Source organism: Scatophagus argus, chromosome 2, assembly GCF_020382885.2.
Source record: "Scatophagus argus isolate fScaArg1 chromosome 2, fScaArg1.pri, whole genome shotgun sequence".
NCBI lineage: Eukaryota > Metazoa > Chordata > Actinopteri > Scatophagidae > Scatophagus > Scatophagus argus.
The window spans coordinates 28,487,357-28,514,525 of NC_058494.1; the positions used below are offsets into that span (position 1 = coordinate 28,487,357).

At 46.4% G+C, this 27,169-nt stretch overlaps 1 protein-coding gene across 4 annotated transcripts; it reads left to right on the forward strand.

Annotated features, from left to right (window-relative positions):
* The first annotated feature begins 408 nt into the window (after positions 1 to 408).
* LOC124052904 (echinoderm microtubule-associated protein-like 6) lies at positions 409 to 27,066 on the forward strand. 4 transcript variants are annotated; one of them, XM_046377692.1, is made up of 43 exons: positions 409 to 2,118; positions 4,472 to 4,631; positions 4,764 to 4,862; positions 4,972 to 5,040; positions 5,166 to 5,351; positions 5,435 to 5,570; positions 6,357 to 6,558; positions 6,644 to 6,781; positions 7,501 to 7,757; positions 7,925 to 8,134; positions 8,424 to 8,591; positions 8,757 to 8,863; positions 8,948 to 9,048; positions 9,469 to 9,655; positions 9,738 to 9,843; positions 10,308 to 10,401; positions 11,758 to 11,858; positions 12,221 to 12,423; positions 12,698 to 12,809; positions 13,423 to 13,550; positions 13,830 to 13,971; positions 14,071 to 14,223; positions 14,310 to 14,441; positions 14,739 to 14,827; positions 14,901 to 15,068; positions 15,449 to 15,650; positions 15,895 to 16,021; positions 16,095 to 16,173; positions 16,263 to 16,392; positions 16,483 to 16,581; positions 17,387 to 17,407; positions 17,509 to 17,523; positions 20,477 to 20,650; positions 21,146 to 21,354; positions 21,454 to 21,611; positions 22,278 to 22,392; positions 22,801 to 22,989; positions 23,079 to 23,251; positions 23,371 to 23,533; positions 23,720 to 23,823; positions 24,999 to 25,152; positions 25,260 to 25,360; positions 25,656 to 27,066. In XM_046377692.1, the coding sequence occupies exons 1-43, from the start codon at positions 1,922 to 1,924 to the stop codon at positions 25,678 to 25,680; spliced, it is 5,883 nt and encodes a 1,960-aa protein (XP_046233648.1). In that variant the 5' UTR covers positions 409 to 1,921; the 3' UTR covers positions 25,681 to 27,066. The 4 variants fall into 4 exon arrangements, 3 of the variants coding, with proteins under 3 accessions (XP_046233648.1, XP_046233656.1, XP_046233666.1); XM_046377700.1 differs by lacking the exon at positions 17,509 to 17,523; XM_046377710.1 differs by lacking the exons at positions 17,387 to 17,407; positions 17,509 to 17,523.
* The last annotated feature ends 103 nt before the right edge of the window (positions 27,067 to 27,169 follow it).

Here is a 27,169-nt window from a genome sequence, read left to right on the forward strand (position 1 = left end):
AGTTGGTGTAGATGGAGAAGAGCAGAGGGGAAAGTACACAGCCCTGGGGGGTCGGTGCTGATGGTGCGGGTGTCCGAGACATTCTTCTCCAGCCTCACATGCTGTTTCCTGTCTGTCAGGAAGTCAGTGATCCACAGGCAGGTGGGGTCAGGCACGTTCAGCAGGGACAGCTTGTCCTGGAGGAGAGCTGGAGCTAATAACTTGTGTCTCGACTTTGTAGGGTCGTGGGTGGGCTGGATCCCATCCCAGCTGATGGGGTGCAACCTGACCAGGTCAGCAGTTCATCCCGGGGCGGGCGTGTGGGCATTGGGTCCGGAGGCTCCCTGTTCGAGGTGCGAAACGCGAATACGCTCTAATGAATTTATTTTGAAAGGTGTAACAGGAAATGGCGGTGTTTGCTCTTTCCGCCTTGACGCTGTCAGTTATCCCTGGGATCCCCGTTAATACCTCAGATTCCCTCGTCATTTCTCTTTATTTTCCCGGTTACTGTCGGACCGGGTCGCTGCTGCGGGTCTCTGCCGGGTTAACCCGTGTCCACCGACCTGCAGGAGCAGGTGCAGTCGATGTGGGACGGATCGGACGTCGGTTTTCTCTCGGGTTGGGATGCGGATTGGCGCTGCTGTAATCTCCGGATTTCAGCTGGAGGCAGCGAACAGACGGCGGCAGGAATCAGCGCAGAGATTTTCTGATTTCAGCCTTAAGACGCTTCGTTTGCGGAATTACCGTAAATGTGCACCGAGTGTCCGTTATTTTCGGTTAGAATAACGCAGATTACAGGCACGACGTGGACACGACGTGGACAGAGACATGTGTCCTGTACAGATCGTGTTTGTGTGGTGACCTTCCGCTGATGTCCCGGGTTTGGTGACATCTTCAAACTAAACCCTCCAGTTTGGGTCATGACTCAGAAAAACGTTATCAGAAGGTTTCCACAGAACCTTTCTGTTCCTAAAAATGTCCATGTAGGCTCCTGTACCTGCTAATATTCTGCTCGCATTTAAAGAACGTGTGGAGAACCTGGAGGAACGTTTTATAAAGACAAGCTAATGAAACGAACACCAGACGTCATTTCATAACCTTAACGAACCATGTGAGAACATTGACAGAGCTCATTTCATTTGCTTTATTGTTGTAGTTTGAAACACTTTAGGTTGGAAACATTTTCTAAATTTGCTTGTTTTTACAATTTATAACCAAACTGCAAAGATCTCAGAACGTTTTTACATCCAGAAATGATTTTACTAATTTTTGGAAAAGTCCTACCAATTGACTTGTGAGTGACTTTATGAGACTTGATTTTGTTCAGTAAAAAGTCGTTTACTACAGAAACTGACAAGTGTAATTTTTGTTACCTGAACAGGTGACAGGTGTTTTAATTGGCTGAGGGCTGAGACTGACTTTTGTTCTGGGGTTGTAGGCTGTAGCTTCGTCCATCCGGGTTGTTTGATTGATTCCCGATCAGCTCTCAGATCAGTTGAATCATTTAGTCTACCAGCCAAAATCTTGTTTTGATTTTTGGACGTGTCGCTTTGTTGTGAGGTTCATCTTCTTAACCGTGAAAGAAAGAAAAGGCAGAAATGTAAGCTTGTCAATGTTTTGTTGATGACTCCCCGCTGTGTCATCGGTTTGAACCTCAAACTTCTGCTGAGTCGTTGTGGGGCAGTGAGGCTGCAGGTTGGAATTATGGGAAGCGTAGTTGGCTGCTGCACGCTTAAAGAGACTACAGTGACGTGACTAACAGCGACTAACGGCAGGTTTGGATGGACACGTGTTTTTGTGTTCGTACAGGAGAGGTTTTGTCTAGCAGATGCTACATTGCTGCTGCTCAGGACGAACCCGATCAGAGCCCATCAGACTTCCTGGTTTAAACCAGCAAGGCGCACTTGGTTTTTCTTTGTGGATTTTTAAACTTTAAGCCGACATGTCGGATAAGACGGCACCACGATGCCAGCTGAGGCTGGAGTGGATCCACGGATACCGAGGTCACCAGTGTCGTAACAACCTGTACTACACCGCAGGAAAAGAGCTGGTGTACTTCGTGGCCGGGGTGGGCGTGGTCTACAACACCCGAGAACACACCCAGAAGTTCTACCTGGGACACAATGATGACATCATCAGGTGAGGTGGTTTTCATGTGCTCATCAGAGGCAGAACGCTGCACTGAAGTTTGTGTGCTAGCCATGCTGTCAACACCTGGTGAACAGCTGGGTGAGAAAATGAAGACGTCAACTACAACTCCCAGAGTGCATTTCACTGAGAAACTGCCAATCGCAAAGCTTCAGCTAATCAGAAAGATTCCACTTTACAGGAAGCCGATGAAACTGTGATTTAAAAGAGTAACTGAACCCCAGAGTTGTGACTTACCTTCTGCTATCCATGAAATTCCAAAAATGCATCTAGAACATGAAAGTACCGACTTGGGCCAGATGGGCGGCGCCGCCGGGGGTGGTTGAAGTGAAAGCTTCACAATCTGGTGGTGTTTTTTGCAGCCGGCATCGACGCGTCTTGCCACCAGCTAATGAATACTAAACCTAACTGATGCTAAACCAAACAACTAAAGGACGAGCTGAAGCTAACCTGCTAGCTAACAGCCGTCTGAAATCGCTAACTAACCCTCTAAATACTGTAAATACAAAACTAACTATAAAATTAACACCAAAGTATCTATGCTAACGTTACCATGAAACAAGTCAGTCACAATATTAAACCCACGTAATCCACTCAAACTGCTCTCAGCGGTCACCTCAGTCTTACAGGCGGAGGCAGGGGTGGTGTTGGTGACGTAGGCTGCCTCCAAAACGTCACCTGCCTCCAGCTCAGCCACTCACAGAATTCAGTTGTAATAGCAGGTTTCACCCTGTAGAGGGCAGTCGCTACGCACATTCATAACACAAACAGAAAATTCAAATACTTTACACTAAAATGTCAAGATTTGGACCGGAATCAATCAGTGACATGACTAAATATCTATTTAGATTGATTTTCAGCAGAAAAAAGTGGTTTAGGGGTTTAGTTACCCTTTAAAGTCATGTGCTGGCTTCTCAATGGCAACAGCAGCTGAGGATTGTGGGTGTTGTGGTACTGGAGACAGATTACTCAGAAACAAAGTGTAAATTAAACTAGTGCTTGTGACGTGAACATGCGTGATGGCAGTGTGACCCACAGAGCAGCAACAGCTACACAGTAAATATACACAGTAAAAGTACACATTAAAAGTACACACTAAGGATTGAATTCTGTCTGTGTTCACTTGGACTCAGATAGTTTAATTGTCTCATGACTGATTGGTGATGCAGGAGAGTGTGTTTCCATGGAAACAAGAGATGTAGCGGTGAGGAGGGTCCTCACTGTGACAGATGTTCCAGATGCTGCTGCAGGCCCCCCTGCAGGTCTCCGTCTGACCCAGTTCAGCAGCAGCACATCGTGTCTCTGTTAAAGAATCAGTTCGCTGTTTATCTTTAAATGTATTTTTTTACGTAAATGTAAAATGTAAACTAAAACAGTTCAGGTCTTAAAACTGGTTTTTGACTTGAAGAGTGGAGCCACAAGGTGGAGGAGCCCACGTAGCCCAGTCTGACCAGTCTGGGATTAATGTCACGATGTGGGCAGAAACAGAGCAGTAAACCTGATCTGGCCTCTGGGCTCATAGTCAAGTCCAACACACACCACCCCGGGGTCCTCGGGGGCCCCTGAGGGCCAGTTCCAGTCCTCGTGACCCTGGACTGTCGTGTTTGTGACTCAGCAGCAGCTAATCGATGAGAAATCAAATCCAGTGGAATGCTCCTTTAACTGCTGTAGCAGATCGGGGCAGGAAGTGGCTGCTGTTTGAGTCCCACGGCCTGATGGGAGCTGACAGCTGAAGGAAAAAACGCTGATGATGAAGACGAGCCGGTGAAGACCGCTGGCAGTGTGAGCACAGTCCTTCCCCTCACGTTGTGCTGTGACAAGCCTCTGACCTGAGATCAGATTGAGATCAGATGAGAGACACTGAGAGAAGTTCAGCAGCCGCACAAACGGCTGCAAAAATAAACACCAAAGAATATCACAAAGAATGTTCACAGTGTTGACACAAATCTGAGGCTCTGCCTGTCTCTCTGTCTGTCTGTCTGTCTGTCTCTCTCCCTGCCTGCTTGTCTGTCTCCCTGCCTGTCTTTCTCTCTGTCTGTCTGTCTGTCTCTCTCTCTGCCTGTCTCTCTCCATGCCTGCCTCTTTCTCTCTCCTTGCCTGTCTGTCTCTTTCTCTGTCTGTCTCTCTCTCTGCCTGTCTGTCTCTCTCTGCCTGTCTCTCTCCCTGCCTGCCTCTTTCTCTCTCCCTGCCTGTCTCTCTCCTTGCCTGTCTGTCTCTCTCTGCCTGTCTCTCTCCCTGCCTGCCTGTCTCTCTCCTTGCCTGTCTGTCTCTCTCTGCCTGTCTCTCTCCTTGCCTGTCTGCCTCTCTCTGCCTGTCTCTCTCTCCCTGCCTGTCTCTCTGTCAGCCTGGCGATCCATCCGGATAAGATCCAGGTGGCGACGGGTCAGGTGGGTAAGGACCCGTTCATCTGTATCTGGGACACCTACGCCATGCAGACCGTGTCCATCCTGAGGGACGTCCACACACATGGAGTGGCCTGCCTGGCCTTTGACTCTGATGGACAGGTGAGACCACGCCCCATCGCTATGATGTCACTGGTTGTGGTTAATGTTATATTAACTAACAGAGCGGAGCTACGTGTTACTTCACACATGGATCAGTGTACTTCATGTCTGCTTCCTGTTTCTGTTTTGCAGCGGCTGGTGTCAGTCGGCCTGGATGCCAAGAACACGCTGTGTGTCTGGGACTGGAGGAGAGGACGAGTCCTCGCCATGGCAACCGGACACTCGGACAGAGTAGGACTCTTTGTTCACACTGTAACTGACACACAGCGTCAAACCCCTGCTTGCTGTGAGGCAGCTCGTAAGTCCCCATAGGAACTACGTGAACTTGTCTTTTCTACAGATCTTTGATGTGGCCTGGGATCCGTTCCAGTCCAGTCGTCTGGTCAGCTGTGGAGTCAAGCACATTAAGGTGAGTCTATTAGAGTTTGACATGACGAACGATTTCGCTGGATGTCATCGTTCAGCTGTCTGGTTTTCGGTTCTTTAGTACTTTGAAGTGATGGTTGATGACTCTTGATGTCCACGTGTCTGCAGTTCTGGACACTGTGTGGGAACGCTCTGACTCCAAAAAGAGGCATTTTTGGGAAGACGGGCGACCTGCAGACCATCCTGTGTGTTTCTGCAGCCAAAGACGAGCTGACGTACTCTGGAGCTCTGAACGGAGACGTTTACGTGTGGAGAGGCATCACTCTGATCAGGACTGTCCAGGCTGCACACGGGGTTCGTGCACACACATCCACACGCCTGCAGAACATGTCGGTCCTTTGCAGCACTCACATGAACTCGGTGTCTGTGTTGTTCAGGCGGGGATCTTCAGCATGCACGCCTGCGAGGAAGGATTCGCCACGGGAGGACGAGACGGCTGCATCCGACTGTGGGACGTCGACTTCAAACCCATCACCAAGATCGACCTGAGGGAGGCCGAGCAGGGATACAAAGGTGTGAGCGTGTTGTCACATCCCGAGTCCTCACAGCGTCTGTTTCAGCGGTCGGCTCGCCGCTCACAGGGTGTTTCTGACTGTGGAGGTTTCATTCTGCTGAGGATTAACGAGTCTGGTGAAGTGTTTTCGCCGACAGTATGTGTGATGAGTCGTTTTTAGAGACTCCACCTCATGAGCTTTTCAGTTTGTACTTTCACCCACTAACAAATCTACTGGACGTCAGAGGGACTGAAAAGTCCGGATTGCCAGGACCCGTGGTGTGTTGGGATCAGTATACTGTGAATAAAATCATGTTGATCCCGGTCCAGTCGCTGCGCCGACGTGCTGAAGTCATGTGGTTTGATGCTGATGGATGTTAAGTATCTCAGCTGTCTGTCTTATTCATCAAACCAAAGATGCTCCTCCTGGACCTTTTGCATCAAATGACCACAAGCTGCACTGAATGAATAAGTAACGAAACCAGAGATAAATATTTGAGCTGAAGCAATGATTGATGTGTCAGTCGAGGCACAATTGATCTGCAACAATTTGATTATTATCCATTGACTACACTGGTCCCAGCTTCTCTCCATACCTGTGAACTCTGGCAGACTGGGATGTTTTGACCAAGCAATGAATCAAGATCATCTGAGAACTAAGCCGCAGATGAACTAATGGATAATAATTACTAGCTGCAGCTGCGCTTTATGTCGAAGTCCCCCGTCAGAGCATGAAGATGTGTTCAGTCTGCTGTATGAAGAGGCTGAAACTGTTACCGACATGTCAGGTGTGGTTTTGGTTTCAGGTCTGTCGATCCGCAGTGTTTGCTGGAAGGCCGACCGGATCCTGGCAGGGACACAAGACAGCGAAATCTTCGAGGTCATGGTCCGAGACCGGGACAAACCGGTTCTGTTGATGCAAGGTCACAGTGAGGGCGAGCTGTGGGCCCTCGACCTGCACCCCAAACAACCGGTCGCTGTCACCGGGAGCGACGACCGCTCGGTCAGGTGGGTCTGAACCACCACCACTGACGGCTGCCGATCGGCCGAGCTTATGTCTCACCTGTCTGCCTCTCACCTGTCTGTCTCTCAGGCTGTGGAGTCTTCCTGACCACACTCTGCTGGCTCGTTGTAACATGGAGGAATCTGTCCGCAGTGTTTCCTTCAACAACGACGGATCTCAACTTGCTCTGGGCATGAAAGACGGATCCTTCACGGTGCTGCGTGTCAGGTGACCTCAGGGTTGTGTTGCTACTCCTAAACGGGTTCATTCATTCTGTTCTTACTCGGATGTAAAACCATAAATATTTGTTGTTATTCAGTCGAAGAGCACTTAGCTTCCCATACAGATACTTTGGAATTTGTGTTTAGCTACAGGAGCAAATCAAGGAGGCTAATTTCAGTTTTATTGAGATTGATTGATTGGTTTATACTCAGAGCAAGAGTTTCAAGTGACTCGTTAAAACTGATGTTTAGTTGGAAAGCTCTGATAAAAACCTTTAGTCGTAACTCCCAAACTTCTACAAGCTGGCGAGTGAAAAGTCAACCAGTAAGTCACAATGTAGACATTAATGAGAGTAAAATACAGGCTGAAACCTGGAGTTTCCCTTTGAGAGAGTCGAGATAAACTCCGCCGAAGTTCAGGATCATCTGGTCACTGCTTGTGTAATCATTTTACACAGAAAATCTAGAGTCAGTTTTAATTAATGTCAGATGATTTTGTTTTTGCTTTATTTAACCTTAACCTTTAAACTGAAAGGCCTCAGTGAGATTAAAAATCTCCTTTTCAAGAATGTCCAGGTTGAGACAGGCTGCGATAACGCTGAGTGACAACATAACACAAAAGCGCCACAAAATCACAGTTAGACAGAAAAACAATTATAAAATCATGCCAGAAATGTCTCAGTTTGGTCAAAAGGTGGTACGAATAACTAAAGTGACATCTTTCAGGGACATGACCGAGGTCGTGCACATCAAAGACAGGAAGGAGGTGATTCATGAGCTGAAGTTTTCTCCAGACGGTTCCTTCCTGGCGGTTGGATCCAATGATGGGCTGGTCGACATCTATGCTGTCGCCCAGCGTTACAAAAAAGTGGGTGAGTGCAGCCGCTCCACCTCCTTCATCACCCACCTGGACTGGTCAGTCGACAGCCGCTTCCTGCAGATCAACGACGGTGCCGGAGAGCGACTCTTCTACAGAATGCCAGGTACAAATCTTAGTCCGAGGCTCCAGTGCACCGAAACGGTTTGGTTTGTTGTTTTTGTCCCAGAGTGATTGTAGTGGGACTTACCAGTCTAGACCGAGGATTATCTCTCCAAACCCCAAAACTCTCCCTGACCTTTTGACTTTTTGGTCTCCTCCTGCGTCCTACAGCAGGGAAGCTGGTTCCTAAAGAGGAGGCGAAGGGGATCCACTGGATGACATGGACCAGTGTCATTGGGGCTGAGGTGAACGGCATCTGGCCAAAATACTCAAACATGACTAACGTGAATTCTGTGGATGCCAACTATAGCAGTGCTGTGCTGGTGACCGGAGATGACCTCGGCCTCGTCAAACTCTTCAGGTTCCCCTGCCTCAAGAAAGGTTGTACTGACACGTATAGACCTTTTCCACTACAGAAAGCCACTTTTAGACTTTGTTTCAGTCGTAGGAACCGGGGTCTGAACCCAGTCCTTGAGGTACTTCCTGGTGCCTTAGTAACTACAGGAGTAAACTTTGAGTTTTGCCAGTTTACAATAAACGGGTCTGATGAGGGACTCTGTGGGATTCATAGTGACCCCCAACTGACGCCCAACCCCACTCCTGCAGCCATCCGTCTCTGGACTCATGACTTGTTTTTAACAGCAATCTCTGCATCTTCTTCCTCAAACAGGAGCCAAATTCAAAAAGTACATTGGCCACTCCGCCCATGTGACAAACGTTCGCTGGTCCAACGACCTGCAGTGGGTCGTCAGCACTGGCGGCGCTGACCACGCCGTCTTCCAGTGGAGGTTCCTGCCGGAGGGTGTCATGAACGGAGTCCTGGAACCCCTCCTGCAAGGTAACGCCAACATTTACCACTTCAGCATTTATCTCAGATCAGTACTGGACCAGGTGTTTATGAGGTGTGTACGTGCTGTGTGTGTATTCTGGGATGCGTATTATTTTATAATTTGTTTAAGAAATAATAAAAACTGTCATGATTTTTCCTTGCTGGTGTCCTCAGAGGGTTACGCCGACTCCAACAGCGGAGAGTCGGACTCGGATGTGTCCGACGTCCCCGAGCTCGACTCAGACATCGAACAGGAAGCTCAGACCAGCTATGAACGTCAGGTGACCAGAAAACAAGTCAGTTACATGCTTTAAGTTTCCTGTCTGTCGCACTGACACACCTGACTCTGACTCACCTGTCTGCAGGTGTATAAGGAGGACCTGCCTCAGCTGAGGAAGAAGCTGATTGGTTCCCTGAAGCGGCAGAAAGCTCCAGAAGAGGGTCTTCGTCTGCAGTTCGTTCATGGGTAACAATGTCTGAACAGACAGGATGAAGTTTTGTGCTCATTATGACTCATCAGACTGTCAGCAGTTTGAATTGTTGTTTGTTTAGAACAGCCTCTGCTAACTTACACCAAGGCCAAGGTATTGATCTTTTATTATTGACTTCGTCACATGCACGTGAAAGGACAAGTAGTAATAATTCATTAGTTAATAATAACAGATTGCTTTCTCGTGTTTGGGTGTGCAGCCTTTTGGGGGGACCAGTTTCTGTCTTAGTGTGAGAAATGAGGTGAAATGCTTCAAACACGTATGGACGGACGATGTTGTTGAAAACACGTCCTCTCTGGTCGTTCCGTCCTCCCGCTGGGCTCAGCGGGATGAAGCGCTCCGTGTGAGGTGACCAGCGGTGGACCTGACCGAGGCTGGTTTCCTGTCTCCTACAGGTATCGGGGCTTTGACTGCCGTAACAACCTGTTCTACACTCAGGCGGGGGAGGTGGTCTACCACGTGGCCGCCGTTGGTGTTGTCTACAACCGGTTGCAGCACAGTCAGAGGTTTTACCTCGGCCACGACGACGACATCCTCAGCCTCACCGTCCACCCGCTCAAGGACTATGTGGCTTCCGCACAGGTACGTCTGGCCAATCAGAATGCTGCATGTTATCGTCAGACTCACAGTGGGAGTGTTTCTGATAGGCTGTCTGTGTGTTCAGGTGGGCAGAGACCCGGCTGTCCACGTCTGGGACATCCAGACGCTGAAGTGTCTGTCACTGCTGAGGGGTCATCACAGTAAAGGAGTGTCTGCCCTGGAGTTCACAGGTACCCTGACTGACTGCACCATTTGGTACATTGCAGTTAGTTATAACTGGCTGTCTGTGAGTACTGAAGTGTCTTCTTGTCTCTTGTCTCCTCTGGGGGCCGCCGAGGTTGGAGAAGCGGCTTGTGATCGGAGGGTCACTGGTTCGATTCTCCCACCGGACGGCAGGAGAAATTTGGGTGTGGTGGAGTGATTAATGCCCCCCCCCCATTAGCCGGCTGATGTGCCCTTGAGCAAGGCACTTAACCCCCAATATGCTCCCCGGGCGCTTGATGCTGCCCACTGCTCCTGTGTGTGTTTCACTGCATGTAATTTGCCAGGTGTTGCATATGTGTGTTCAACTAAGGATGGGATAAATGCAGAAGACGAATTCAGTGTGTGTGTGTAAAAATATATATACTGTCAATAAAGTGATTCTTCTTCTTCTTCTTCTTCCTGTCCTTCCTCTCCTGTATCTCTGTGTCAGCGGATGGGAAGAGTCTGATCTCTGTGGGACTCGATGAATTTCACTCCATCGTCGTCTGGGACTGGAGGAAAGGAGAGCGACTGGCCAAGGCCAGGTGAGCCCATCTGAAGCCTACCTGTGTGCCTTACACACCTGACACCTGTAAACCGTGCTGTTGTGCTCAGAGGTCTGAGTGTCCCATGTCCTACCTGAGACACAGCTGTCCATGTGTCTGCAGGTCACAGACGTGGACACCACACGTGTCTCAAGCTAAATCTGCTTACTTCCTCACGTTTCGCACATCAGGTTGGCAGGTGTTCACACTTTGGCGGCACTTTCAGACATCTCATCAAACATCTTTCCATCTCATTGACTAACCTGGGGCTAATGAAGACGTTCCACCCACATTTTCACTTGATATTAAACCTGAACATGAGTGAAAGGCCTCCGTGGCTGCAGGTTGAATCTTGTTGTTTGGTGGATATTTAAAGACCATCTCATCTCCAAATGAGAAACTTGTTTGAAAAGTTGAAATATAAAAATATTCAGACTTTATTATTCCTGATAGAGTCTGAATGTTAATACTCTATCCTGTGGTCAGTATTCTTCAGTGTGTTCACATTTTTCCTGAATCATTGAAAGCTTCAAGGAAGACGAGCTGAGGCTTCAAGTCAAACAGCAGAGGACACTCGTGTACCGAGTTAGCTGACCGTTTGTGCTTAGATTGATCATGAGACACGAAGCCTCTCAGAAACTGGACCTTTTGGGACTCAGCACCTGTCACTGGAAGACCACAGGCAGTTCAACGGTTTCTGGGTGTGGACACAACAGAGGACGTCTCCCGGCCACATCGTTGGCACAGACAGCTCAGCAGCACCTCTGTTTCCTCTGCAGACCAGAGCCAGATCCCGGCACCCATCACGTGCTCCACTGATGTGTCCTGACCAGCTGGATCTCTGTGTGGTTTGGAAGCTGTACTCCCTCCAACAGGAGAACCCTGCAGTGCATAGTGAATGCAGCAGGAAAGATCGTTGGTATCTCTCTCCCCTCCCTCCTGGATGTCTACAACACACACCTGGCCAGAAAAGACCCAGCTCAACCCTCACACAGCTTGTCCAGCTTCCTGCTGTCTGGGAGGAGATTTCAGAGCCTCCAGGAAGCTGAATGCCCCCTCTGCCCTCTGCCACCACGAAGACTGGACTCTGAACTCGGTGTCAGTCCTCTATATGTCCTCTGCATAGAGCAGAACTTTGACTTTCTGGCTTTTTACTGTTTTCGAGTAGCTGCTTGAGGAAATTGCTGAGAAAAGAGATGGAATACTTAAGATAAAATATGAGGTCTTCAGTAGGAACTGATGGGCTGAGAGCTGAGAGCCACAGACAGGAAGTCAGTTTTGTAATTAACGTGAATGAGCATTGTTGGTTTGTGAGTGAACATGAGAGTTGATTTTATAAAGAAGTCTGTCCTGCAGGGGTCATAAAGACAAAATCTTTGTGGTGAAGAGTAACCCGTTCAGGATGGACAAACTGGTGACCGTTGGCATGAAGCACATAAAGTTCTGGCAGCATTCAGGTACGCTCGGTTCGCTCCTCACCTGAGACCCCCCTTTGTTCTCAGATTACTCGTTTGTCTTCTTCTCTTATGTTGAGATGGCAACATCCATATAAGAGGAAATGATTTGTTTTGCTTTAATGACAAAAATGTTGAAAACAGAACACAAGATAAAAACTGGGATCTTCATGTCACATGACAAGAACAAATCGCACAGACAATAATCAATAATTAATAAGAGGTTTTATGTTGATTTTGAGTCAAGCTTAGAGTTTCTCTCTGGTTCCAGTCTTTGTAGTAAGACAGGCTAAATGGAGCTCGCTAAAGTCCAGCTGTTGTGTTTTACTGTGATAATGACCCTCAGTCCCGTCCTCCTCCTGCAGGTGGCGGCCTCACATTTAAACGGGGGATTTTTGGGAACCTGGGGAAGCAGGAGACCATGATGTCAGCGTGTTACGGTCGGTCGGAAGACCTGGTCTTCTCTGGAGCCACCAACGGAGACGTTTACATCTGGAGAGACACGACGCTCATCAAGACCATCAAAGCCCACGACGGCCCCGTGTTTGCCATGTGCTCCCTGGACAAGGTAACACCTGGACCACCCAGAAACACCTGGGTCACATACCTGCACCTGCTTGTAGGGAGGGAAGGAGATACTTGTGTATGACACGTGTTGGGAACCGAAGAAAAGTTGTGTGACATGAATAAAGTTCTGCGTGATTAAGTTAAGCACTTCGTTAGTACTTTGCAGATTCAAAAACTGAACCTGAACTGAACAGGGTGTTGAAACCTAAAGTAAACAGCGAAGATGACCCATGCGTCTTCTGTTTTCGGTTTCCCGTGTTGTGTTCACTGTCCAGGGTTTTGTGACGGGGGGGAAGGACGGCATCGTGGAACTGTGGGACGACATGTTTGAGAGATGTCTGAAGACGTACGCCATCAAGAGAGCAGCTCTCTCTCCATCATCCAAAGGTTCCATCTTTATCCATGGTTTTATGATTCGTCTTTGTGAAAACGTAACCGTCTCTGACGAAGAGCAGATTTAAAATTCGGCCTGCATCAGTCTGCTTGTGTTCAGTTAAGAGTGAAGACAGACAGTCTGTATTGAGGCGTCTCCATACTTTATAAAACAGGACATCATTTTAACCTGCTGAAGCTACAGGATCTGCCCTGTAGCCTACAGGACAGAGACTAAAGTCTCCTCAGGGGGCGCCAGAGAGCAGCTAAAGGAGCTGCTAACAGGAGCTGCTAACAGGAGCAGCTAACAGGAGCAGCTAGCAGGAGCTGCGAACAGGAGCAGCTAACAGGAGCAGCTAGCAGGAGCAGCTAGCAGAAGCTAATTCATGTCATTGTTAATGGAGACAGTTTAACTTATTGAAAAGAGAAATATATAAACAAAAACCAAATACATAAATTAATAAGTTTGGGGAAATAAATTGGGGGAAAGTTCACACCTAAACACACCCAGTAAATACTCAAATAAATCAATAAACTAAATGGATTAATTAAGACACACAGCAGCTCTTTGTGTCTGTGAGCAGCTCATCAGACACAAACACCTGCAGTCCTTCTGTCTGTGTGTCAGGTCTGCTGCTGGAGGACAACCCGTCAATCAGAGCCATCACGCTGGGTCACGGTCACATCCTGCTGGGGACAAAGAATGGAGAAATCCTGGAGATCGACAAGGGCGGACCGATGACGCTGCTCGTTCAGGTCTGGAGAAATATCCATCGTATCCAAAGTTGATGGCCGTTGGTCGATTGATCTGGTTTTGATGAGATCTTGTGGATCAGAATGTCTATCTGGCTGTCACATTATTAACACCCAGGTTTCACTTTGTCCTACAGAATATGTGACACCTGTCAGCTGTTTACTGTCAGCAGCCAACCCCTGAAAATTCTGTTGTCAGAGTGTCGTTGAATGCATCACATGAGTCTCTACAGGTATAATTTTCTGCTGAACTAAATGTTAATCTCCATGTGTTGTGTTCAGGGTCACATGGAGGGGGAAGTGTGGGGTCTGGCTGCTCACCCTCTACTTCCTGTCTGCGCTACTGTCAGCGATGACAAAACTCTGAGGATCTGGGAGCTGTCATCCAATCACCGCATGGTCGCCGTCCGCAAACTCAAGAAGGGTGAGGAGGAAACATAAATAACTGCTATCTTTTTAAATCACTTTACGCACAACAATATGTTTTTACTTGTGTTGTCATTACCTGTACGTTACCTGGCAGGTGGGCGGTGCTGTGCCTTCTCTCCTGACGGTAAAGCTCTGGCAGTCGGTCTGAATGATGGCAGCTTCCTGGTGGTGAACGCCGACACGTTGGAGGACATGGTGACCTTCCACCACCGCAGGGAGCTCATCTCAGACATCCGCTTTTCCCAAGGTACCTGACCTCACCACGCAGGCATGACATAGGATGATGATGGTGATTGGTCAGTGGGTGGTGAGTCACAACTGTGTGTGCTTCAGACACGGGGAAGTACCTGGCTGTGGCGTCCCACGATTCCTTTGTGGACATCTACAACGTTCTGACCAGTAAGAGAGTGGGAATCTGTAAAGGAGCCGGCAGCTACATCACACACATCGACTGGGACTCCAGAGGTGAGCGCACACTCACCTGCACAGCTGCTGTAAGGATCAGGCGTGGTCCAACACTTTAGTTCAGGGTACAAGATGGTTGTCCTGAAGTTTAGCTCAGGTATTCATCTTCCTCAGAGGAGTCCATCATCTCAGTATGCAGATCTGTTCCTCACAACGCACCTCTGAATCTGTTGACTTGGTTAAAAGCTAACACAGCACTTGACACGCAGCATACAGATGTGTCACTGTGCTTAGTTACCGCTGCAGTATGGTGATGGTTTGTGGTTTACATCTCCAGGCTCTTGTCTGTGTGGACAGGTAAACTGCTGCAGGTGAACACTGGTGCTAAAGAGCAGCTTTTCTTTGAGGCTCCTCGAGGACGCAGGCAGAACATCAGCGTGGCAGAGGTCAGTCTGGTTGTAGTGGTTGTCTTTAGATTCACGGGACTGTCTCCACATGGACACGTCTCTGTGTTTCCAGTTTGAGAAGCTGGACTGGGCGAGCTGGACTTCAGTTCTGGGTCCGACCTGTGAGGGAATATGGCCGCCGCTCAGCTTCGTTAACGCCACGTCGCTCAGCAAAGATCACAAACTGCTCGCCACCGGAGACGACTTTGGCTTCCTGAAGCTGTTCAGCTTCCCGTCCAGGGTGAGATGCACTCGGTCCTTTACGTGACATGAAGATGCACCGCTCTTCCATCACATGTTCTTGTCTTGATTTTAAATTTAGAAGCCATTTGTTTTCCTTCTGTAAGCATACAAACCAACAACAGTTTGATCTGATGTTTAAATTAAAACTAAAATGTTACATTAGATGCTTGATTATGAATCTACAAATGAAGAAAACACATACTTTGGCAAAAGGTTGATTCATTTAGTGGTCCTGAAGGTGGCGCTATAGGAAATGTTGCGGAATCATACACTACAGTATGATGTGGACACTGACAGACACTGTAAGAAATGTTGTAAAAACAGTTCTGGTCTCCTGGTCTCCTTCTCACTCTGACTTTCCTAACAAACCGACCTCAGGGACAGTTTGCCAAATTTAAGAAGTATGTGGGTCACAGCACCAACGTGACGAACATCCGCTGGTCCAATGACGACTCTATGCTGCTGTCTGTGGGCGGGGCTGACACGGCGCTGATGATTTGGTCCAGAGAGCCGGTGGGTTGCAAAGAGAGCAAAGCTGTGGACAGCGAAGAGTCGGACGACGACACGGAGGAGGACGGAGGTAACACAAACAGCAGGACAAGTGGACAAAGCTTTTTGTGAAAGTGTCCCCTGACTCTGTCCGTAGAGCCAAGTTTTCATTACAGTTAGAGTTTGATCACAGCAGCATCTGGTGGACGTTCATGGTACTGCAGCTGACAAGACTGCTGGCCTGGAAAAGTCATGAATTCATTTCAAGGCCTTGACAATACTTACGATTTGTATAAAGTCCATTCATGCATGTCACAGACTTGTTGTGTTTTCAGGGTACGACAGCGACGTTGCCCGGGAGAAGGTGGTGGACTACATCACTAAGGTCTACTCTGCAAGCATCAGGAACATGTCAGGAACCAGACCTCACCTGCAGCACAAAGAGCTTCCTGTGGAGGAGAGGTACCACACTGCTAACACGCTGATTGTTTTCCTGATTTTACCTGAACTGTTGCTGAACTTGTTTCCTGCTCAGGCCTCCTGTGAGTCGAGCTGCACCGATGCCTGAAAAACTGCTGAAGAACAACGTGACCAAGAAGAAGAAAGTGGTGGAGGTCAGTCGGAGCCTCCATCATCAGTCCACTGACTCATTTTAACGGCATTTTCAGCTGTCTGTATTTCCTCTGTCATGTCTGCTTTTCAGGAGCTTGTGTTGGACCACGTCTTCGGCTACAGAGGCTTCGACTGTCGCAACAACCTGCATTACCTCAACGATGGTGCTGACATCATCTTCCACACCGCCGCCGCCGTGGTCATCCAGAACCTGTCCGCCGGTCAGTCTTTGGATGGATGGATGGCTCGGTTTTAAATGTTGTTGTTGTTGATGAGGATGACATCACATTTCCTACTTCCTGTCCTGACAGGAATCCAGAGTTTCTACCTGGAACACACCGACGACATCCTTTGTCTCACTGTCAACCAGCACCCAAAATACCAAAACATCATCGCTACAGGACAGATCGGTGAGTCACACAGCAGAACTCAGTGGGAGCAGACAGCCTGAGCTCACGGTTTCAAGTCCAGCTGAAGTGAAACTTTGAGTTAGCACCAAACTGCTAACGGGAGTCTGTAGGCTTAACAGAACAGTTCATCCAAACATAGAAGTGCAGTTGTTGTCTTCTCACCAGCAGGCTGATGGAAAGTCAGGTGAAGTTTTTTTATTTGCTAAACATTTCTGGAGCTTCACAGTAAAACTGAGATTCTGGGAACTAAAATGATAAAAAAAAAAACAAACAACAGGAAATAAACATAAAAAGGCTTCATGCAGCTCATAATCCAAGTCTCTAGAAGCCCCAAGATCCCAAACAGATTTCACTTCACTGCAGCTGCTGAGCTGACTGCACGCACCCCACATGCAGAACACAACTGGACAAACTGTGCCTTTAATATGTGCAGCTATGAACCTGAAAGTCACTCTGATATGATTTTTAGGTGATGGCTAAGTGATTATTAATTAAGTGATTCAGTTGATATTCAGCTGTAAAGCTTTAAAGCTGAACAAATGGCTGAGCGTGCTCGTGGGCCCGAGGGGTCCAAAGGCCTCAGGACTAGAGACTCTGACTGTCAACGTTTTGCAAATCAACCGCAAAGGGATACAGAGTGAGATCAGAGACAGAAAACGAGTCCACTAACCATCATGTTTGTTCTTGGCAGAGCATTAAAACTGATCAGCTCGATGTTCTCATGCATGACTGGCTGCTTTTTGCCCATTGCACCTCTTTTCTTTTCTACTGCTTCCTCATTGTCACCGCCTCACCTCATCACCAGGTGACATCACTGACCTGCCAGGTAAGACCCTGCTCACCTGATCCATTGACACACCTGTGATTGTGTTTACTGTGGAGCACACAGTGTTTAACCTGTCGGTATCGTTGGCTCTCGGTGTGTAGAGGCTGAAATGTCCGGTGAGTATCTGTCCTAGTTGTTCTGTCTGTAGCTCGACCTCTCAGTCTGTCGGAGGCCATGTTTGCACTGATGTGGGTTCATGTGAAAACACAGTTCATTTGTATGACCCATTCACACTGACCCACAACCAGAAACTGGAGCCTCTTCAACTTTCTGTGAGTTCTGCTGCCATCACTACAGAAATGTTCGTCTAATATTTTTTGTCTCTTACAGATAGATTTAGAAAAGTCCTGTTTTCTTTAATTGAATGAATGAAAATCCCCACCAGTGCATTTAGATGCTTTGAGTTCTGTCTCATCCTGAGTTCTTTCTAGACACTACATGAAATTTTAGAAAATTCTTAAAAAACCAGTTGACTTTATAGAGTCAAAAAGGGTTATATATCAAACCAAACATGCTGGATAACATGCAGAGTTCAGCTGCTGAGACACTAAAGGCCGGTGCGACTGGCGACTGTCTCACTAACAGATACAGTACACACACAGCACACCTGTAGAGTAAGGATCAGGTGTTGGCTCAGGTGTAGTCCTCTGCAGCACAGGTGGAGTCTGCTGCCCTCCAGTCAAAATATGAATTCTCTTGAGTAAGAGACACATCATTAACCTCTACTTTTTAATCTGAGGTCACAGAGAGAGACAGAATTCAGCTTTATATTTTGTGAAACATTCAGACTTTACGCCCAGGGTAGACGTTTTGCATCAGTTTGTTGTGGAAACGCTAAGGGGAAGCGTGTGTCATACGACCTTTGATTTGGAGCAGTTCTGTCACCAAACATTCCTCTGGGTTTAGCTTTATGCAGTATAGTGGCGCTTATGAAGTTTGCTTAGTTGTCCTGGAAATGGCTGAGATGCAGTTGAAAGCTCTGGAACAAACAATTGGATGTTGAGTGAAGATTATTTTGTCAGTCTAGTCAAGAATTACCCTTCCCTTTAAAGCTAACCTTTTTTGTTGTTTGGCAGCCACCATTAAGGAGAAGATGAATTTTTGCAGGGTTTAGAAAACCTTAGTGTGGATGGAAAACCTTTCTTAAACAGTGTTTTCAAATTTATCAACATGAGTGCGAACATGGCAATTGAGAAATTAAAGCACGTTGGACTAAGAACAAACCCTTGCTTATCGGCATGTTAAACCAGCCCCACTAGCCTGGATGGGTACTGTATGTGGTGTCTGTGGTCCTGTGGTAAGACTGTGATTCAGAGGCTGCTGCTGCACATGAGTTCTTGTGGATGCTAGACCCGGTTGTGTCGATGCACAAGATATCAGGGCATGAATGTCAGGCATGACTGTTCCTTACCTGCTCAATAGAATGCACTGGTCTTGTTTTAATGACCTCCATGATCACATGGGACTTTTTTCCCAACAGCCAGTAGATGTCCAGGGTCAAACATTTACGCCAAATGCATTACAGAGAATAAATATACAACTAACTTATGTTAATTGAGGATACTCAAAGGGCGTTGTGTAAAAGAAAACCAGTTGAACCAAAGTAAAAGAACATTAAACAAACTGAAGACCACGAATTTCTAAAAACTGTGAACAGTGAATACTGATCCTTCTGTCAAGGCTGTAGATGTTTCCGTCCTTTTTGTTTGGTCGTTTTCGTTAGTTTGGATTCATCATATATTTAACTTTCTTTAAATTTGCAACTTGTGGTGTGGATTACAACTTATTTTCCCAAGATATGAATCATTTTGATGTGTTCCTGATTAGACATCAGGAGAAAGGAGTCCTGTGTGGTCATGACCGAAGGTATCATAAATAAGGATGGAGTTGTTTTGATTTTCTGAACTCTGAATCCAAAACACAGTTACTTACCTGTGTCGTCAACACTTAGCTGTGTTGAATCAGCATGTCAGTACGTGTCCCCTTTTTCTCCTCAACGGTTTGGAAATAGTAAATGACCCTTAGAGAGAGGATATTTAATCACTTGACGCGCCTATCTCCCACCTCAAGTCCTGAATCTTAGCCTGTTCTCCCTGATACTCAGCATCTCCACTCCTCAGTTACTTTTGGTTCCATTTCTCCCTTAGTTCAGTGGCTCTTGAACTCCTCACCCCACTGGTTCCTTCATCTCTTGGTGTTTTGATTCAAAGATTGAATGGCATTTCGGTTCCTTAGTTCCTGCCTCCTTGGTCCATAAGCTCTTTGATTTCATGATTTAGTGTTTTTGTTTTTCTGCTGTTTGGTTCCTTGCTTCCCCCTACTACCCTAGGTCCATGATTCCTTGGGTTCCCAAAGTTCTTGTGTGATCATTACCTTAACACTTTCGCCCTTTGGTTCACTTAGCACTTAGCATGGATGGTGGTTCCATGGTTCCTGGCTACCTCTTTGCTCCTTGATACTGTGGATCTCAGGTTCCTTTATCCTGCTGTTCCTTAAATCTTTGGTTCTGCAGTTGCAAGGATGCCAAGATTGTAAAGTGTACAATATGTTAATTGGTCCTTTGGTTCCATGATTATGAAGGCCCATAGGTCACAGGGTTCACATTTCCCTGGATACCTAAGTCCAGGGCTACTCAGTGATTTGGTCCCATGGTTCCTTGGCCACCTTATATCTAAGGTCCTTTATGCCACTCTGCCTGGGCATCTTGGTTCCTTGATTCCTTGATTCCTTGATACAGTGGTTCTTAAATTTATTGTTCTCTGACTCCTCAGTCTTTTGATACTTCAGTGACTTAAGCTGTTGGATGCTAGGGTCCTTGACTGCTTATACCTTAGTTTCATGGTCTGTGATTTTTGGGCAACCTTAATAGCTTAGATCCCCGGGTTCATTAGTTCTAGAGAACCTGAGTTCCTTCAACCCTTGATTCTTTGGTCCTGAGGTTCCAAAGTCCAGTCCAGTCCAGTCCATAGTTCCAGGGCTACATGATCACCTTAGATCCTTAGGTTCACAGTTCCTTGGATCCTGTTTCTACAGAACTTTTGTTCCTACGGTTCTGGTCTCTTCTGACAGGCCTTGCTCCATCCATCCATGTGTGGGATGCCATGACCAAGCAGACCCTGTCCATCCTTCGATGTTCCCATGCTAAAGGTGTTGGCTACATCAACTTCAGTGCTACAGGAAAACTGCTGCTCTCTGTTGGTGTGGAGCCTGAACACACCATCACAGTGTGGAGGTGGCAAGAAGGTACAAACATTTGTCTCATTTGGCTGCCTCATTTTAATTAGTCAACTCTATAATACGATCAAATGTTAGACTGACTTTATGAACAGTTTTATCATACTGAGGATATCAAACATCCTGCTGAGTAGCAGGGTGACACCATGGATGTCATAGGTTGTAATTGATGTGACATTAATGAGAAATATGATCACAGGTAGCTTGTGTTTTGAATGATTTATGTACTTACTTGTGCCAAGCAAATAAAGCTGCATTCCAAATATTTGTTTCCAGGAAAAGTTGAAGTGCAGGCAGAGGTTGTGTAGCTGAGCTAGTTTTCAATTCCTGTTGGCTTTGTGGATACAGCACAAGGTGGCCATGTTTAACAGGCTGGCTTTGTAATGTTTCTTTGTAAAAGCATCACATGACTGCAGACTGAATGGTCAATTAATGTCTGTTAATCAATTACTGTTAATTTAGGGAAGTAGCCACTTGGAAAGTGATCTTTCACCTTTCTGCCAGGCACCAAGGTGACCAGTAAAGGTGGACATGCTGAACGGATCTTCGTGGTGGAGTTCAGACCAGACTCTGACACCCAGTTTGTGTCAGTGGGAATCAAACACATCAAGTTCTGGACTCTGGTTGGAGGTTCACTTATGTACAAGAAAGGAGTGATCGGCTCGGTGGAGGACGGCCGCATGCAGACCATGCTGTCTGTCGCCTTTGGTGCTGTAAGAGTTGTTAATACTTGAGTTCTAACTCACAGTCAAAATGTAAAAGTCAGTAAGTTTTTTATGAGTTTGTAGTAAGTCAGTGCTTGTCTCCTCCAGAATAATCTGACATTCACTGGTGCTATAAATGGAGATGTGTATGTATGGAGGGAACATTTCCTGGTCCGAGTGGTGGCAAAAGCACACAGTGGTCCTGTCTTCACCATGTACACAACCCTGAGGGACGGACTCATTGTCACTGGGGGGAAGGAACGGCCGTGAGTACCCAAAAATCAGCACGCTTTATCCCAGCTAGAGTTTTGATGAGAACTCACAAACCAGTGCTTCCTTCATGTTCAGACAAGTTCTTACATCACTCAGGCTTTAGATACATCAGATTGCCATGCTGAAAGCCACTCACACACCAAAGGCTGCCAGTGATTTTGATGGACAGACACCACAACAGGAGGCCCTACCAAATGAACGCTAGCTTCAGGGAGTTGTAGTTGTACAACCCAGTTCGTAATGTTCCATCACCTGTAGGTTAGCGTTAGATTACATGAGATGTTCCGCTTGAAATACTGTCTTGTTGTGATGTTTGCGTGTCTTAGTGATGCCCTCAGTCAGGATCAGAAAAGGTCTGGTGCCTGGGGGAATCAGAGGAATGGTTTTTTCTGACTATACAGTTGTTGATGAGATGATCAGAAGGAATCAGAGCAGGTATAGGGACACAGAGATTTCCCCCAAGAACCAGGACTCACAATTTGCCAGGTGAAGAGGAGGGTCACATGTGAGTCTGTTGGGGCGTAGTTAGTGCTGAGATCTTATGACGCTTGGAATGTCTTGTTAGACATGAAATGTCTTGTTAGAATGAAATGATGCAGAAGTGCATTAAGTCTGAGCTATGAAAATAAAACTATAATGTTTGTTGTTGTATCTGACAGGACAAAAGAGGGCGGTGCTGTGAAGCTCTGGGATCAGGAGATGAAGCGCTGCAGAGCGTTTCAGCTGGAGACCGGCCAGCTGGTGGAGAATGTCCGATCTGTGTGCAGAGGGAAGGTGTGAGACAGATCTGATTCTAAAACAAAACTGTTGTGCGCAAGGGCCACAAAAGTATTATTTTTCATGTCATTGCACCAAAAAATTAAATGAAAAGGACTGTAAGAAGCACATTATGCCAGTTACAGAGCAGTTCCTGGTGTTATTTTGATGATACCCAGTGGCACCCTTGTACAAATAGCATACAGATGGACAGATACTGCACTTAATGAAGCATCTGCATTAACTAACTGCAGCAGATTCTAGGGACACTGAAATATAAAATTCAGATTCATTTCTTGTCAAAATAGGGTGCTTTGCAAAACTGGAAATAAATGTTTCAGCTGAAGGTAAGATGATCTTTATTGTCATCACTGGTTCAACAACCCACAACCTTCTGACACATCTTTTTTGTTTCTTATGATCCAGGGTAAAATCCTTGTGGGAACCAAGGATGGAGAGATCATAGAGGTTGGAGAAAAGAATGCTGCCTCCAACACCATGATCAATGGACACACTCAGGGAGGGATCTGGGGTCTGGCCACTCACCCTTTCAAAGATGTCTTCATCTCCGCTAGCGATGATGGGACCATCCGAATATGGGACCTGGCTGATAAGGTACTGGTCTGAAGACTGAGGGTGGAGACTCTGGTTGAAGTTTTCTTAACATCTACTTGCATGTGTTGGTATCTTGTTTTCGGTGTTAGAAACTTCTGAACAAGGTGAGTTTGGGTCATCCTGCCAAGTGCACCTCTTACAGTCCCAACGGAGAGATGGTTTCCATCGGTATGGAGAACGGAGAGTTCATCGTCCTATTGGTAAACTCCCTCACAGTCTGGGGCAAGAAGAGAGACCGCAGCATCGCCATCCAGGACATACGGTAGGATATCATCCCTTAATGGCGATCAGGACATATAGTAGACATTCTCCGTTAACACATTGTGGCACCGTGTACCTCAATCAACCGCACATATTTTTGGGGGCTTTCTTGTGGATCAGGTTCAGTCCAGACAACCGGTTCTTGGCAGTGGGTTCAGTTGAAAGTGCTGTGGATTTCTACGACCTTTCTCTGGGACCATCCCTTAACAGGATTGGCTACTGTAAGGACATCCCGGGTTTCGTCATCCAGATCGACTTCTCTGCTGACAGCAAACACATCCAGGTTAAAAAAACTAAAAACCAAGACAAGTGTCATTCAGTGCGATCAGGCCAAGTTTGATTACCATGAGAGGTCTTAGATGTGGTCACAACTGTTGATTTTTCCACAGTTAAGCTCAGTGCATTTTTTTCATGCGAGCATCATACATAAGTGAATTTTCTCAAACACAAATCTCTATTTCCATCCCAGGTGTCCACCAGTACCTACACTCGGCAGGTGCATGAAGTTCCCTCAGGAAAGATTGTCACAGAGCAGTCTGTAGCTGAAAGGATCACCTGGGCTACCTGGACCAGGTGAGGCAGGCTATGAAATATGAAAAGGGTCAATCCTCTAAAATACTGAATAATGTGTTAAGCTTCAGGGACATGCTGAATGGTGTAGGAATCATACTGTCGGGTCCATACAACATACAGCAGAGTGTAGGTCGTACTGTATGTACTGTAGTGTTACTGTGGTGCTAAAGAAACTTAGTGAAGATAATAAAGATGGAACACTTTTTACTTTTAATTTTACTCACAGTCCAGACTCTCATAATTGTAGCTCAACTCCAGATAACTAATCATTTTATGCAGGGTACCGTGCAAGATGTAATAAACAAACTTCCCATGCTTGAGGGCTTAAGGAACATAAATCTGGCCTTTACTAGTGGGGAAATTCTCATACACTATATAGACAGAAGTATTGGAACACACCCCTCTGTATGGGGCTGTTTCTCAGGGTTTGGGCTCGGCCCCTGACTTCCAGTGAAGGGAAATCTTAATGCTACCAGCATACCAACATTTTGGACAATGCTATGCTTCCAACTTTGTGGCAACAGTTTGTTGGGCACAAATTCCCACAGAAACACTCCAACATGTTGTGGAAAGCCTTCACAGAAGAGTGGAAGCTGTTAGAGCTGCAAAGCTGTCTGTGTGTTTACAATGAGACGCCATTAAAGTCCCTGTTGGTGTGATGGGCAGCTGTCCCAATACTTCTATAATACTTATAATTCTTTTCTGTAAAATGTTTCTTAGCTTTTCTTAGCTCTTAGCTCTTTCTTAGCTTAGGGGAATTACTGAGGACCCCAGGGAGCCAAGCATAGGTAACGGTGAATATGCGTACCGCAGCCGCTAGGGGCCATAATTTGAGTCTAAGGAACTCTTTCTTTACTATCTTTACAGCCTAGACAAACAGTGTAGGCCAGAAGGAAGCCTAAGCAGTCAACTGTAGAACTTAGCTAACCAACAGTGGCTTAGGAAACCAACTGTAGACAATACATATCCTGTAGAATATATTTTGAACAGAGTGTGGGTCTAAAAATCATACTGAAAAGCCCAGGAAACTGCATGGAGAAGCAGCGCAACATAATGTAGAGCCCAGATGTAGAGCTTATAGAGCTTAGGGAACTACCTCTAAAGTCTAGGGAACATCAACATTGTAGATCTTCAGGAATATACTGTGGGCAGAAAGTTTTGTTTTATTTTCCTAGCATCCTGGGTGATGAAGTCCTCGGTGTTTGGCCTCGTAACGCAGAGAAAGCAGATGTCAACTGTGCTTGTGTTTCCCACGCTGGCCTCAACCTGGTGACAGGAGACGACTTTGGCCTCATCAAGCTGTTTGATTTCCCATGCTCAGAAAAATTTGTACGTGACCGTGGCAGCCTTCAGAAATTGTTAAACAGATAATTGAGGATTACTGCACAGTGGGTCAATTCATCACCTCTTTGTATGTTCCTGTGATATCTTCACAGGCAAAACACAAGCGTTACTTCGGTCACTCTGCTCACGTGACAAACGTTCGCTTCTCCTGCGATGATAAGTACGTGATCAGCGCCGGCGGCAGCGACTGCAGGTGAGATTAACTTTGACCACATCTCTCAGGCTCATTCAGTCCCAGCTTCTGATTCAGTGCGTGAGGCCAGTCAATGGCCATTTGTACCTCTTCTCCCTCGTCAACTGTCGAGTCCACACACTTCACACATGAAGGACAAATGCTGTTTTTCCAGGAGAATTCTCTCCATGTCTGTCATTCGGTGGATGGAAATCACCAGTTAAGTTTGAAGAAAGTGAGCGAGTTTTGACTCAGATTCAGACTCTCGCTTTATCTTTGCAATAATTCTTGTTTTTTGCTGTTATCTTCTCTCCAGTTTATTTGTGTGGAAATGTCAGTGAGATCTCCGAAACCCTCCGGACTCCACCCGGATATGCTGTCAGTCTCCTTTTCCTCCTGTGACACGTCAGTCCCTTTACCTGAGATCACACAGGACAGGAAGTCTGACAACAAACCACGTGTGAGGGTTTCAGTCTGCAGATTTTGCCTGAACGTCTGCTGACAGACGGGATCTCCAGCCCCGCCTGCGGTCCAGTCAGTGCTGACGGTGTTTTGTTGTGACGTAGTTCTTGTATATTCAGATGCATCTCATGTGACGCTGAAGAGCAGCCGTTTGTACTTCAGGTCTCTGTGTTCAAATGTTGGTGTTGTTGGATTTGTTGAAGAAGAGAAGTAACCTCCTTAGAAGAACTTGTAGCGGCTTCGTGTAGCGACGTTTTTGTTTGTCAGTATGTGCCTTTTCACAAACTCTGACCAAACATTTGATACACGTGTATTTACAATCATGGGGTGCTATGAAACGCGATCATTTAGGGCTGATGATTACACAGATGAATACTCTGGTTTGTTTTTTGTATCTCCCACTGTCTGAAGATGATGCAGTTGTATTTCATAATAGAGGAAAGATGGATCTTTGTTTGATCCCAGCTGTTAAAACTGAAGGTGTGAAAATAGACTGAAAATAGTTTGATTAGAAAAGCGAACTGATTCTACCTCAAAATACAATAAAGTGAAACTAAATAATAGTAAATAATATTTAAGGTAGAAAATAACTATTTAATAGAACTCATGTTTGATTGAGCAGAACATGATGTCTGAACGGGTTTTCTTTCCACAAGTTGCTGCTGTGTTTTCTCCGTTATTGGTCTCCTGTAGAAATAAAACTTGAAGAAACTAAATGCTGCTTTTGAACATCTGAACAAGGACTTAAAGGGAAACGCCAAACAAAAGGCTTTGAGTCATGAATCTGGTGACGTCCTGCTCTACAGAGTCCGAGACCTGCTCAGCAAGGAACCTGAACATCAGCACTAACACGTAACTTTTGTTCTTGATGTGATGCCAGTGTCCGTGGCAAACGTGAAGTTAAAGAGTACTTTGGGTAAACCATCAATTTGGCTTTTACGGTTTGTCAGATCCTAAGGGAAAACGTTCTAAATGATGTGCATGTTTTTCAGGCTTTCCCTTGATTTTCCTTTTCGAAGAAACCTGGAAGTGTTGTGAACAGTGTGACTGGTTTGAGATGGTACACATATGCAATCTTTGTTGACTTGCCATCCGTGGTAGAGATGTTTGGGTGGCAAGTGAAAGTTAGCACGAGTTAGAGTGGACATAATTACATGAATAAACTGTAACTAAGAGCCAAATGATGAAGTGTGATGAAGTGACTGAATAATCAGAGTTAAAATTGTTGTGAGGGTTGTCGTAATAAATGATATCACAGAACTGAAGTACACTCGTGTGGCAGCACTTTATTAAAGATCATTGAAAACGTAGTACAGGGAAACTGAAGTAAAAGTCTAATCTCTGATTGGCTGAAACGGCTCCTTCAGC